The sequence below is a fragment of the Centroberyx affinis genome, unplaced genomic scaffold, assembly GCF_046629955.1.
Source record: "Centroberyx affinis isolate AG114_WGS23_722 - 3 ecotype Tasmania unplaced genomic scaffold, CSIRO-AGI_Caff_v1 ptg004836l_1, whole genome shotgun sequence".
NCBI lineage: Eukaryota > Metazoa > Chordata > Actinopteri > Beryciformes > Berycidae > Centroberyx > Centroberyx affinis.
In genome coordinates this window covers 394-13,611 of record NW_027282361.1, presented here as the reverse complement: position 1 = coordinate 13,611, position 13,218 = coordinate 394, and the positions used below count along the sequence as shown (strand labels likewise).

At 43.9% G+C, this 13,218-nt stretch overlaps 2 protein-coding genes across 3 annotated transcripts; both read right to left on the bottom strand.

The window, feature by feature from the left end:
- Positions 1-645: 645 nt before the first annotated feature.
- LOC139666149 (H-2 class II histocompatibility antigen, E-S beta chain-like) lies at positions 646-7,317 on the bottom strand. Of its 2 annotated transcripts, none has more exons than XM_071545269.1 (7): positions 7,214-7,317; positions 6,729-7,001; positions 3,969-4,182; positions 3,522-3,589; positions 3,212-3,325; positions 1,098-1,124; positions 646-1,010 (listed from the first exon to the last, which is right to left on the bottom strand). In XM_071545269.1, exons 1-6 carry the CDS (start codon positions 7,266-7,268, stop codon positions 1,099-1,101), a joined length of 750 nt encoding a protein of 249 aa, XP_071401370.1. In that variant the 5' UTR covers positions 7,269-7,317; the 3' UTR covers positions 646-1,010; position 1,098. The 2 variants fall into 2 exon arrangements, with proteins under 2 accessions (XP_071401370.1, XP_071401371.1); XM_071545270.1 differs by lacking the exon at positions 7,214-7,317 and adding an exon at positions 7,134-7,150.
- A 2,749-nt stretch (positions 7,318-10,066) lies between these two features.
- LOC139666148 (HLA class II histocompatibility antigen, DP alpha 1 chain-like) lies at positions 10,067-12,525 on the bottom strand (the record flags this gene model as incomplete). The annotated part of the gene is made up of 2 exons (XM_071545267.1): positions 10,067-10,461; positions 12,209-12,525. Coding segments are annotated over 2 exons (439 nt in total), but the record flags the coding sequence as incomplete, so codon positions are not given.
- Between the last annotated feature and the right edge of the window lie 693 nt (positions 12,526-13,218).

The following is a 13,218-nucleotide window of genomic DNA, read 5'->3' as shown; positions in this document are numbered from 1 at the left end:
TTATTGTTCTGCTTCCTTCAGGTCCGACCTGTAAACTAAACCTTCCTGAACAAACCAGCTGGATCTCAAAGGTCTGGTTCCTCTCTTTTATATAATAATGTCTCTAGAAACATCTTCAGCTGCTCAGATTCAAACAGACTGGGAGGAGAAACTGGAAGATAATACCAGAGGAAAGCTGGGATCGGTCCTCTGAGTCGGTGGATTTCTTGTCCTCGGCTTCCTGGTTTCTAAGTGTCGCGTTGTGTTTATTGATCTAAAGTCGGTGGATCCAGAATATGGTCCGTTATCATAAGTTAGTGTTGGTGAAAACACTCAGAAACCACGAATGTTTCAGGATGGATCCTCATGAAGATCATTTAAAAAGTGTTTTCACAGGTTTTCATGTTGTGTGATCACAGGAGTTAATATAAAGATATGGAATATCACAGCGATGGATATGTGCCGATGGGTTTATGATCGATGACGGGCTGTAAATATGGACAGAGCTTCATAATCAATGACACACAGAATATAATAAATATACAACTAAATATGTAAGGATGACATGTGAGACTTTTCCCATGGATCATTAATGTGATGCTGACATGTTTCTGACACACAAACAAACATGAGGAGAGTCTCAGCTAAAATAACAACGTGACAGAGTGTTTTCCAAAGCTTTATTGTAGGAAAAGACATCTCACTCCAGTAGAAATATAAGAATCTAACACTCAGAAAACCTAAAATATTGAAGCAGCTGATTGTGTGATTTTACAGATGAAGTTAAAGGACAGAAGGAGGATCAGATGTTCTTCCTTTAGTCTGAGTCACTTTGAGGAAGTTAGTCGCTGGAAAACAGTGATGTCACACAGGAAGTGAAGCTTCAGATCACAAAGACATCAGAGTGACGCTCAGACACACGTCACGCTACATACATGTGCCTCACATCACGTATGTCACAGCACATGTGCAGCGTGTCACAGAAGCTTGAAGCAGAAACAGCAGCTCCTCCTCTCCAGCAGGTGGCAGCACTGAAAACACAAGAAAGCAGGTTGAATTCCAGCTGACTTTTCCTTCAGGAGACAAACAGACAACAGGGACAAGTTTAGGATTCCTACCTCAGTTAGTGGGAACCAGGATCCGTCCTGATTTAACACAAGAGAAGAAGAGACTGCTGTTATTGACTCATATAAACACCAGAGAAGAAGAGACTGCTGTTATTGACTCATGTAAACACAAGAGAAGAAGAGACTGCTGTTATTGACTCATATAAACACCAGAGAAGAAGAGACTGCTGTTATAAACACAAGAGAAGTCTGAACTGATCTAACCTGGTCTAAATTGGTCTGAACTGGTCTGAACCGGTCTGAACTGATCTGAACTGGTCTGAACTGGTCTGAACTGGTGAGCGGTCTCATGTATAAAACAGTGTGTAGGATCCACACTGAAAGGTTCTGTGAGCACAAAAGAGGAAAATTGCGTGCGGCCAAAAATAATCAGACTTCTAAAACCTGCAGGCGGTTTCCTCTTTATAAATCACAATCCAACTTGAAATGTTGCACACGAGCCTCAGGCTCCGCCCCCTCACTCCCACAATGCACCACAGACAGTCGGCGAAACGCTCTGAACGAACTCCGATGTGTAAACATGTTTGTGGTTCCGTTCTGAGAGACTCTCTCTCTCTCTCTCTCTCTGATGAAGAAGAAACCCAGAGAGACTCTGACTGAAAGTTACAGAGGAAGACGAGCAGCGGACCGACCCGGCTGTCCTGAGTCTGCCTTCTGGTTCTGAGAGAGTGAAGGAACCACCTCAGCTTTCATTCATCTGATCTGAAGAAAAAACTCACAGACCAGTTCTGTGTTGTGGTTTTGTGACTCGGGGATCAGACGGTGTGACGAGGAGGAGGATGAAGAGGAGGATGAAGAGGACGCTGAGCCTGGCCCTGGCCTCTCCGTGCTCCCTGAGCCTCATCTTCATCATTTATTACCTCCACACGTCCGGTCCAAAGGCCTTGAACACCTCGAGTTTGTCGGGTTTGATGAAGACAAACTGGGTCTGACAGACTGTGATGTTCTTACTGAGACTGACTGACTCCAGGTCAGCCTGGACTGACAGATAGAAGCTTTTTGGACAGATGATCAGTTTGGAACTAAAGCAACAAAGACGCTGTTCAGCTGGATCAGACCTTCTACTGAGGACTGTTATTATCAGAGGGGTTTCTCGGCTGATCTGGAGTCAGCCTGCAGACTAACTGAGTGTAAAGTCTGTGTTTTGCTTTATTTCACTGCTTTGCCTCTCAGTCTCGTTTCCTGTCTCCAACATGTTGGCAGTCTGGGTCAGAGTTCAGTCTGGGTCAGAGTTCAGCCTGGGTCAGAGTTCAGTCTGGGTCAGAGTTCAGTCTGGGTCAGAGTTCAGCCTGGGTCAGAGTTCAGTCTGGGTCAGGGTTCAGTCTGGGTCAGAGTTCAGCCTGGGTCAGGGTTCAGTCTGGGTCAGAGTTCAGCCTGGGTCAGGGTTCACTCTGGGTCAGAGTTCAGCCTGGGTCAGGGTTCAGCCTGGGTCAGAGTTCAGTCTGGGTCAGAGTTCAGCCTGGGTCAGGGTTCAGTCTGGGTCAGAGTTCAGTCTGGGTCAGAGTTCACGTTCAGCTCACATTCTGCTGTCAACTTTGTTTTTATTGATCAACTTCTGTGTGGGAAGTGGAGTACACAACGCTTAAATGAGACCCCAGATCTGGTCTGAACCGATCTGAACTGGTCTGAACTGGTCTGAACCGGTCTGAACTGGTTTGGAATTGGTCTGAACTGGTCTGAACCGGTCTGAACCAGTCTGAACTGGTCTGAACTGGTCTGAACTGGTTTGGACTGGTCTGAACTGGTCTGAACCGGTCTGAACTGGTCTGAACCGGTCTGAACTGATCTGAACTGGTTTGGACCGGTCTGAACCGGTCTGAACTAATCTAACCTGGTCTAAATTGGTCTGAACTGGTCTGAACCGGTCTGAACCGGTCTGAACTGGTCTGAACTGGTCTGAACTGGTTTGGACTGGTCTGAACTGGTCTGAACTGGTCTGAACTGGTCTGAACTGGTCTAACCTGGTCTGAACTGGTCTGAACTGGTCTGAACCGGTCTGAACTGATCTGAACTGGTTTGGACCGGTCTGAACTGGTCTGAACTGGTCTGAACCTGAACCGGTCTGAACCGGTCTGAACCGGTCTGAACTGGTCTAGTGGACTGACCGTGGGCCTTCCTCCTGTAGTAGATGAATCCAGCCAGAGATAAGATCAGACCCAGAACCAGTCCTGAGGCTCCGATGGCGATCTTGTTTCTCTCAGACTCAGGCATCGACGGATCTGTTGAGAGAGAGAGACAGGTCAACAGACAGACAGGCAGAGAGACAGACAGACAGGCAGAGAGACAGACAGACAGAGAGACAGACAGACAGGAAGAGAGACAGACAGACAGGCAGACAGACAGGTAGAAAGACAGACAGGTAGAGAGACAGACAGACAGGCAGAGAGACAGACAGGCAGGCAGACAGGTAGTTACCCCAGTCCTGGATCACAGGAGTGTTCAGGCTGGCGTGCTCCACCATGCAGGAGATCTTCTCTCCAGACCTGTTCAACACACACACACACACACACACACACACACACACACACACACTCACACACACAGGTTGGTTTAGTGCCACATGTTATTACTGAACTGATCTGGACTCACCTGGGTGTGTACTCCAGGTGGATCTGGATCTGGACTCACCTGGGTGTGTACTCCAGGTGGATCTGGATCTGGACTCACCTGGGTGTGTACTCCAGGTGGATCTGGATCTGGACTCACCTGGGTGTGTACTCCAGGTGGGAGTGGATCTGGACTCACCTGGGTGTGTACTCCAGGTGGATCTGGATCTGGACTCACCTGGGTGTGTACTCCAGGTGGGAGTGGATCTGGACTCACCTGGGTGTGTACTCCAGGTGGATCTGGATCTGGACTCACCTGGGTGTGTACTCCAGGTGGGAGTGGATCTGGTAGTACCAGTCCCCGTCCTCCAGCTCCTCAGTGGAAGTGACATCAGAGGTCACGACCTTTCCGTCTCTCAGCCAGGTCACACGGATTTGTTTTGGGTAGAAGTCGTAGACGCTGCACATCAGCATGGCAGTGTGTTTCCCACCAGGGGGCGACACTGAGCTCAGCCTGACAGAGGGGGGAGCTGGAGGACACAGGGTGGTATTATCATTATTAGTATTATTAGTATTATTATTATTATTATTATTATTATTATTATTATTATTATTATTATCATGGCAGTGTGTTGTAGTATTACAGTTTTTTTCAGTTGGTTACAAACTTCTCCACACTGAATCCTCTTTCTCTCTTTCTTCTCTTCTCTCTCTCTCTTCTTCTCTTCTCTTTTCTCTTCTCTCTCTCTCTCTTCTCTCTCTTCTCTCTCTCTCTTCTCTCTTCTCTTCTCTCTCTCTTCTCTCTCTTCTCTCTTCTCTTCTCTCTTCTCTCCTCTCTCTCTCTTCTCTCTTCTCTCTTCTCTCTCTTCTCTCTCTCTCTTCTCTCTCTTCTCTCTCTCTCTTCTCTCTTCTCTCTCTTCTCTCCTCTCTCTCTTCTCTCTTCTCTCTCTTCTCTCTCTCTCTTCTCTCTCTTCTCTCTCTCTCTCTTCTCTCTTCTCTCTCTTCTCTCCTCTCTCTCTCTTCTCTCTTCTCTCTCTTCTCTCTCTCTCTTCTCTCTCTCTCTTCTCTCTCTTCTCTCTCTCTCTTCTCTCTCTCTCTCCTCTCTCTTCTCTCTCTTCTCTCTCTCCTCTCTCTTCTCTCCTCTCTTCTCTCTTCTCTCTCTTCTCTCTTCTCTCTCTCTCTTCTCTCTTCTCTCTTCTCTCTCTCTCTCTCTCTCTCTCTCTCTCTCTCTCAGCACAACAGTTCATTTCTCTCCCAAAATGAACCAAATGAACCAAATGAACCAAATGAACCAAATGACTGCAGACTTGAGTCAGAATCAAATCATTCTACTAAACAGCAGCAGTTTGTCTCTCATAACAATAACAACCTAAAACACAACAGGCAGCTTTACAGCAGTTGAGTCATTTTATGGCAATCTGTGATGTAGGAAATCATTTTGTGCTCTCTAGGTTTTTGTTGTGTGTATATATATTTTGTTGTTATTGTTAATTGTATAAGAAATGTGTACATTGTCTTATTTTACAGTAAACAAAGTTCCCATTACAAAATACAGTAAGAATGGTTCCTCTTTATAGAATGTACTGCAGTATACTACAGGAACAAGTCAGAGCAATGTGCTTTTTTTTTTTTTTGTCATAAAATAATTCAGAAATAAACTAGAGTAAACGAAAATTGCTGTAAGGAAAACAAAAGTTAATACTGTAATAGTTTGCTCAAAAAACAAAACAAAAAAACAAATTAAAGTTTAAGTTTTGAACAGAGTATCTGAGCATGTGCAGAACGGGCTGCAGACACACCTGGTTCTGCTGCTGGTGACTCTGAGAAAAGAACTGAAGCATTTTGTGCTGCCAGTGTGAAGAGCTTTGACCAGCTGAGTCTAGCATGGAGACCTGCTGACCAGCTGAGTCTAGCATGGAGACCTGCTGACCAACTGAGTCTAGCATGGAGACCGGCTGACCAACTGAGTCTAGCATGGAGACCAATCAGGAGGCAGGATGCAGACTCATTTTTTATTCTTTTATCTTCTTATCCTTTTTTCTGTTTTTCTCCTACTGCGTTGTGTTTTGTATGTAGAACTCTTCACATATCCAACACATATTCAAGTGTTGAAATAGAGTATTTGTGATTGGAACAGAGTATCTGTGTGTCTCTATATCACTGTATACTGTAACAGTGTTTTCCAACAGGCTGTGTGAGTCGACCTCTGGACCTGCAGAGGTCATAAGTCGACTGATGAGATTTTCATAACATGTTTCCGTTCAGCTCAGTGTGGAGCCGCTTGTTAGAAAGATGAATTCATGTGATGCTGTGTGTCGTTTTACTGAAAAATCACATTTTGAAAAGAGATCAAATGGTTTTGAATGTTTCATTTTGACAGAGATTTGTGGAGTTTTTAATTTTGTGTTTAGAGTTTTGAGAAAATGAGCTCTAGTTTCAGAAAATGTGTGTGAGCAACTGTAAAAACTATATTTCAACTAGCTGCAGTATCAGTGTTTTGCCACCAGGTGGCGTCACTGAGCTCAGTCTGCTTCAGAGTTTATGGACAACAAAGTTTAATGAGAAACAATATTATGAATGTATTTATTAAACATTATTATGAAAGATCTTTCATAATAAATGTAATTTTCCTGTAATGATATTTTAAGTTTTTCTTTAAAGTGAAGTAATATTTAAAATAATATAAAAGTATTACTATAAAAGTAATATTTCCATACATACATACTGAGAAACTATTAAAATACTTTAGTAACAATCTGCTGAATAATAATATATTTTTCCATGGAATGATTTGACCGATCAATAGGTAATCTATAAATCAATATAGATATTTCATAGAAGGAAACAGGTTGACAGCAGTTCATCTAGACTGTATCTACATATGAAAATAAACTTCATTTAAACTCAATTTAAACAGTAGAAACACTAAAGTCTGATAGAATCTATTTCCAACTGAATTCATTTTATCTTGAAATTAAATTCAAAGACTAAGAGCTCTGTAGTAATTATTTTAATTAGTGATGTTTATTATTATTGAGGTTTATTCATGATGTTGATGTAGAGATCAGCAGCTCACCTGTCTTAGTCAGAACAGCCGGGTACCAGTTCCCAATGTTGGGTTTGCAGTAGCTCTCCTTCGCAGCCTTCATCTGCCCCAGGTACGCAGCATCTTTGTTCCAGTTCTCTGCGTACTTCATACCAGGTTCAGTGTATCCAACAAATCTCCCCACAGAGCTGTTGAACCTGACGTACTCGACCTTGTTGTAATATTTAGATCTTATGAACTCAATGTCCTTCAGCTCAGTGGAGCTGAACACACAACGGCTCAAATAATATTCCTCAAATCCATCTGGAGATCAAAGACAAAATCAATCTGTTACGTTTCACAGATATAAATATAATTTAATTTCCATTCAAACTGAAGAGTATTATCTATGAGCTAGTTATTGATCAGTTCCAGGTATTGATGTATTGATCCTACCTGCTCCATACAGACTGATGAACAGTATTATCTATGAGCTAGTTATTGATCAGTTCCAGGTATTGATGTATTGATCCTACCTGCTCCATACAGACTGATGAAGAAGAGGGAAAAGCCCAGAAAAGATGAAGCCATGTTCCTCTGCTGAGTTCACAAACTCTGACAGACTGAAACTGAGTCCTGCTATAAAACCAATGTAGGAGCCACACACTGGTCACATGACCAGCATCACCTGTTGCCAGGCAGACAGTCCAGCCTAAAGGCTGCTGGTGGCAGAGCCAGAGAGCATCATGGGAGAACTACTGGACCCTGTAATACAGACATACACATAAAGTTATCTAGCTATAATCTATCTGTTATGGATCTACAGTGAAATATCTATCATAGATCTACTGTTTTGTATTATAGATCTGTCTGTTACAGGATCAGGCAGACAGACAGTCAGACAGACAGTCAGACAGACAGACAGACAGACAGACAGACAGGTTAATATCAATATAAATGGGACAGTTCTGTGCTGATGATAAACATTGATTTATTCTGATTGATCAGTTATAAACTGTGTGTGTCTGTGTGTGTGTGTGTGTGTGTGTGTCTGTGTGTGTGTGTGTGTGTGTGTGTGTGTGTGTGTGTGTGTGTCTGTGTGTGTCTGTGCGTGTGTGTGTGTGTCTGTGTGTGTGTGTGTGTGTGTGTGTGTCTCTGTGTGTGTGTGTGTGTCTCTGTGTGTGTGTGTGTGTGTGTGTGTGTGTCTCTGTGTGTGTGTGTGTGTGTGTGTGTGTGTGTGTGTGTGTGTGTGTGTCTGTGTGTGTGTGTGTGTGTGTGTGTGTGTGTGTGTCTCTGTGTGTGTGTGTGTGTGTCTGTGTCTGTGTGTGTGTGTGTGTGTGTGTGTGTGTGTGTGTGTGTCTCTGTGTGTGTGTGTGTGTGTGTGTGTGTGTGTGTGTGTGTGTGTGTGTGTGTGTGTGTGTGTGTGTGTGTGTGTGTCTCTGTGTGTCTCTGTGTGTGTGTGTCTGTGTGTGTGTGTGTGTGTGTGTGTGTGTGTGTGTGTGTGTGTGTGTGTGTGTGTGTGTGTGCCCAGGGGTTTTCATCTGGTGAAGTTCAGGACCAAGGAGCAGAGTGAGTGAAGGAGGCTGTCTTGGTTTGATGGGAGCCAGCTGGTCGAGGCATGAGGAGAGTGTTATTACATATGTATAATTACACTAAACCTGTTATTTTCATTTGTATACCTGACAGTTTTCTTTTACCTCCACTTCTGCTGTCATGCTACAGTATGTACAGTAAGAGCCCCACCTCCTGCACCCCTCCTTCTCCTAGCCCCCATAAACTTCCTGTCCCCCCTTCACCTCTCCCCTTTTGCTGTGTTCCCCTATGGGAGAGCAGCTGGAGTGACATATTCACATGGAGGATTTGTTTTGTTTTATTTCATGTCAGAATAAACGGACGTCAGGTCAAAGTTATCCTGGTTTTGGGTCCTTCCTTCACCTTCCACACAACGCAGAAATCCACCGGTTACATTCAGTTGTAGTAGTTGGTGAGGTCAGTGGGGGTATGGAGCTCAGGGGGGGGGGGGCGGACATTTTTCGATGAGGGAGGATGAGAAAGAGGAGGGACAAACAGAGTTGAACTTATGGAAGTTTATTGTGTGTTTTTGTTTTGGCATGGGGGGGGATGTCCATGTCCATGGTGATGACTGAGTGGTCTTCTTGTCTTCTAATTGAATTTGTCAAGCTAATGGACATTGGTATTTACAGAACATGTGGAAAAATACATACAATGTGGTGATGCACAGTTTATACAGAAAATAAGGGTTAGAGTTACCCTAACCCTAACCAAGACCCTAACCAAGACCCTCACCAAGACCCTAACCCCTAACCCTAAGGAAGACCTGAAGAGAGGCACAAACTACTTCCCCTAACAGCCAAATTTAGACCCTACATTGTTTTATAAAAGGATTCTGAAAGTTTTTATTTTGCATTTTATATTATAACTTGACATATTTGATATTTCACCTCAACATACTGTATATTACATTCAATAAAGTCTGTTACTGTGTGTTGAAGTTATATTATATAATATATTTTGTGTTGCTATATTGTTACAGAAATGTCACCAAACAGCTGGTCTGGGGTCTCCTCTCCTAACATCGATTATAGTCAGATGGATAACTGTCTTTACTGTGGGGCTACAGGGAACAAGCACAAATAACATTTGTTTTACCCTGATTACATTATTGTACCCTGTAATTATTAAGTATGCAGTAATTACAAAAATAGTTTCACCATAACTACCTCATAAATCTCTCACAATTACAAAATTGTCACACCTTAATCCCTGGACTTATTGTTTTGTTACCCTGTATCTACAGCATTGTTATTTTATTAGTACTCCATAATTACATTACACAGTAATTAGCTGTAAAATAAAGCGTTCAGTTCATATTATGAGTTCTCCACATGAAGAACAGCTGTCATATCTCAGCTGACCTCCACTGTTGTTGTTATTGTTGTTGTTGTTGTTGTTGTTGTTGTTGTTGTTGTTGTTGTTGTCAGGTCTGTTGTGTTTATTGTTAAAACGTTAAGCTCCTTCATTCACTGACTCAACATGTCTCTGGCTGTTACTATAACATTATAATAATAATTATAATATTCACTGAACCTTTTCTCACCGTACGTCTGTTTATTACTGCAGAACCAAACCAGACATCCTTCACTCCCATCAGCTGCTGTGGCTGTTATTTATTACAGTGTTAATAAAGTTTTCCCAGTATGCTAACTGAGCCTCATTCACTCTGACTGGTGTGTATATATATATATATATAGATATATATATATATGTATATATATGTACGCTTTTTAACTAATTATAATTATACTAATTGTTTAACAAAAGTATTTATTCATAATAAAAGCAGTGATTGACTCTCTTCTTCAGCCAAATGCCACAACAGAAAGCTTTATTATTATTTCAATGTTAAACAGTGAAAATGTAAATATTGATTACTTAAAAGAATATAGAGACAGAAAGTTTGATGGATGTGTTTGTGTGAAAGCTAACATGTAGCGCTGCCTCCTCCAGGTGAATCAGTCCAGATCCACACAGCAGAGAGAAGCAGTTTAAAACCAGTAGGACAGAAACCAGAAACTTTCTTCTGGTTCCAGTCTGTGAACTCCTGCAGCTCCTTCAGTCCGCCTCACATCATCAATAACTGATCAGTTGCATTCGTTTCCTTTGATGAGGAAGAAGGTTCCTGTGGCCACGCCCAGCAGACCCACGGTCAGACCCAGTCCACAAAACACCGCAGGTCCGATCCCCGGCTGGTTCTGCTCCACATCTGAGGAGGAACCAAACACATGAACACACGTGAACACACGGGAACACACGGGAACACACCTGAACACACAGGAACACACGTGAACACACGGGAACACACGTGAACACACGGGAACACACGGGAACACGCGGGAACACACGGGAACACACCTGAACACACAGGAACACACGTGAACACACGGGAACACACGTGAACACACGGGAACACATGAACACACGGGAACACACGGGAACACATGGGAACACATGAACACACGGGAACACACGGGAACACACGGGAACACATGAACACACGTGAACACACGGGAACACATGAACACACGGGAACACACGGGAACACACGGGAACACACGGGAACACATGAACACACGGGAACACACGGGAACACACGGGAACACATGAACACACGGGAACACACGGGAACACACGGGAACACATGAACACACGGGAACACACGGGAACACATGAACACACGGGAACACATGAACACACGGGAACACACGGGAACACACGGGAACACATGAACACACGGGAACACACGGGAACACACGGGAACACATGAACACACGGGAACACACGGGAACACATGAACACACGGGAACACATGAACACACGGGAACACACGGTGTGACGACCCTCCCACTCTCCTGGCTGTGTCCTGCAGGAGCCTGGTGGGTGGGGTCGTTTAGGCTGATTGGAGTGCACCTGGGCCGGTGAACTCCTTAGACTTAAAAAGCCTTCAGACCTTCAGTTGCTCTCTCCCTCCTCACCTATACACCACCTTTTGTTCTGTTCTTTCCATTTGGGGTAGTTTGTGTTGTTTGTTTACCCCTTAGTTTTAGTTAATAAATCATTGTTTTAACTTTTACTTTGGCGTATGTCTCCCCTCATTGTTACTCCTGTGAGCCGGGTTGTAACAACGGGAACGCACAGGAACGCACGTGAACATAGTTTTGGTTGGTATTAGCTAACTGGTTGGCTGTAGTGTTGGTTGGTGTTAGCTAACTGTAGTTTTGGTTGGTGTTAGCTAACTGGTTGGCTGTAGTGTTGGTTGGTGTTAGCTAACTGTAGTGTTGGTTGGTGTTAGCTAACTGTAGTTTTGGTTGGTGTTAGCTAACTGGTTGGCTGTAGTGTTGGTTGGTGTTAGCTAACTATAGTTTTGGTTGGTGTTAGCTAACTGGTTGTCTGTAGTGTTGGTTGGTGTTAGCTAACTATAGTTTTGGTTGGTGTTAGCTAACTGGTTGGCTGTAGTGTTGGTTGGTGTTAGCTAACTATAGTTTTGGTTGGTGTTAGCTAACTGGTTGTCTGTAGTGTTGGTTGGTGTTAGCTAACTATAGTTTTGGTTGGTGTTAGCTAACTGGTTGTCTGTAGTGTTGGTTGGTGTTAGCTAACTATAGTTTTGGTTGGTGTTAGCTAACTGGTTGGCTGTAGTGTTGGTTGGTGTTAGCTAACTGTAGTTTTGGTTGGTGTTAGCTAACTGGTCAGCTGTAGTGTTGGTTGGTGTTAGCTAACTGTAGTTTTGGTTGGTGTTAGCTAACTGTAGTTTTGGTTGGTGTTAGCTAACTAGTGTTGGTTGGTGTTAGCTAACTGTAATTTTGGTTGGCGTTAACTAACTGGTTAGCTGTAGTTTTGGTTAGGGTTAGCTCATTGTAGTTTTGGGTGTTAGCTAACTAGTTAGCTGTAGTTTTGGTTGGTGTTAGCTAACTATAGTTTTGGTTGGTGTTAGCTAACAGATGAAGGTTCCTCACCCCAGATCCGGGTCAGGGTCTGGCTCAAGGCTCGGTGCGTCACAGAACAGCTGTAGGTGTCTCCAAGCTGTGGGATGAAGCTCAGCCTGGAGAACTGGTTGAAGGTTCCGTCTTTGTTGGGGAAGGGGACGTTGAGGCTCGTTCCTTCGGTCACGTTCTCGTCGTTCCTGGTCCAGTAGACCTTGACGGGAGCGGGGTAGAACCCGGTCACATGGCAGATGAGGTGGTTCTCCACTCCGAGCTCCACGACGTCTCTGGTGTAGATGGTGCTGTGAGGAGCATCTGACAACAACACAATGTAAACATCATGTAAACATCTGTTCAATTCATATCAATACCACTTTACACTTTACATGGCAAGATGGCGGCGCGCACGGACGCAGCGGCTTGATGCTCCCTGAAAAGTTCTTCATTACTGTTTGTGCTGCTTTTTTTTATTGCTTGTTTTGGACTGTAAGGTTGAGGCATACTTAGCCTACAACCGACATGACTAAGAATCGGCACTACATGCAATCACCTCACGTTTGACTACAAGCAGTTTCCGCTGGTAACGTCACCGGGATCAGTTTGCTGCTATCCCAGGAGGAAGACATAGGCGGCGGCGGAGAGAGCGGAAGCAGAAGCGGGGGAAGCGAGCGGGGCTACAAGCTAAGCTAAAGGCTACTCCGCACAAGCTACCGCTCCCGACCATCCTTCTCGCTAACCTACAAACCTCAGGTCAGTTCTCCCCAGATTTTACCAGAATGTTAAATGCCCAACCAGGGGGAAAAACACATTAGACCATGTTTACACCAATGTTGACAATGCATACAAGGCCGTGCCGTGCCCCCACTTAGGACAGTCTGACCACCTTTCTTTGTTAGTGTTGCCAGCTTACAAGCCACTCATTAGCAGAGTTAAGCCAGCTAGCAGACTAGACAACTCTTTTAGATAGACCTAGAACAGTACACCTCATTAGTACTGTCCTTACCATAAGTACCATAAGTTAATAGATATTAACTTATGCACAG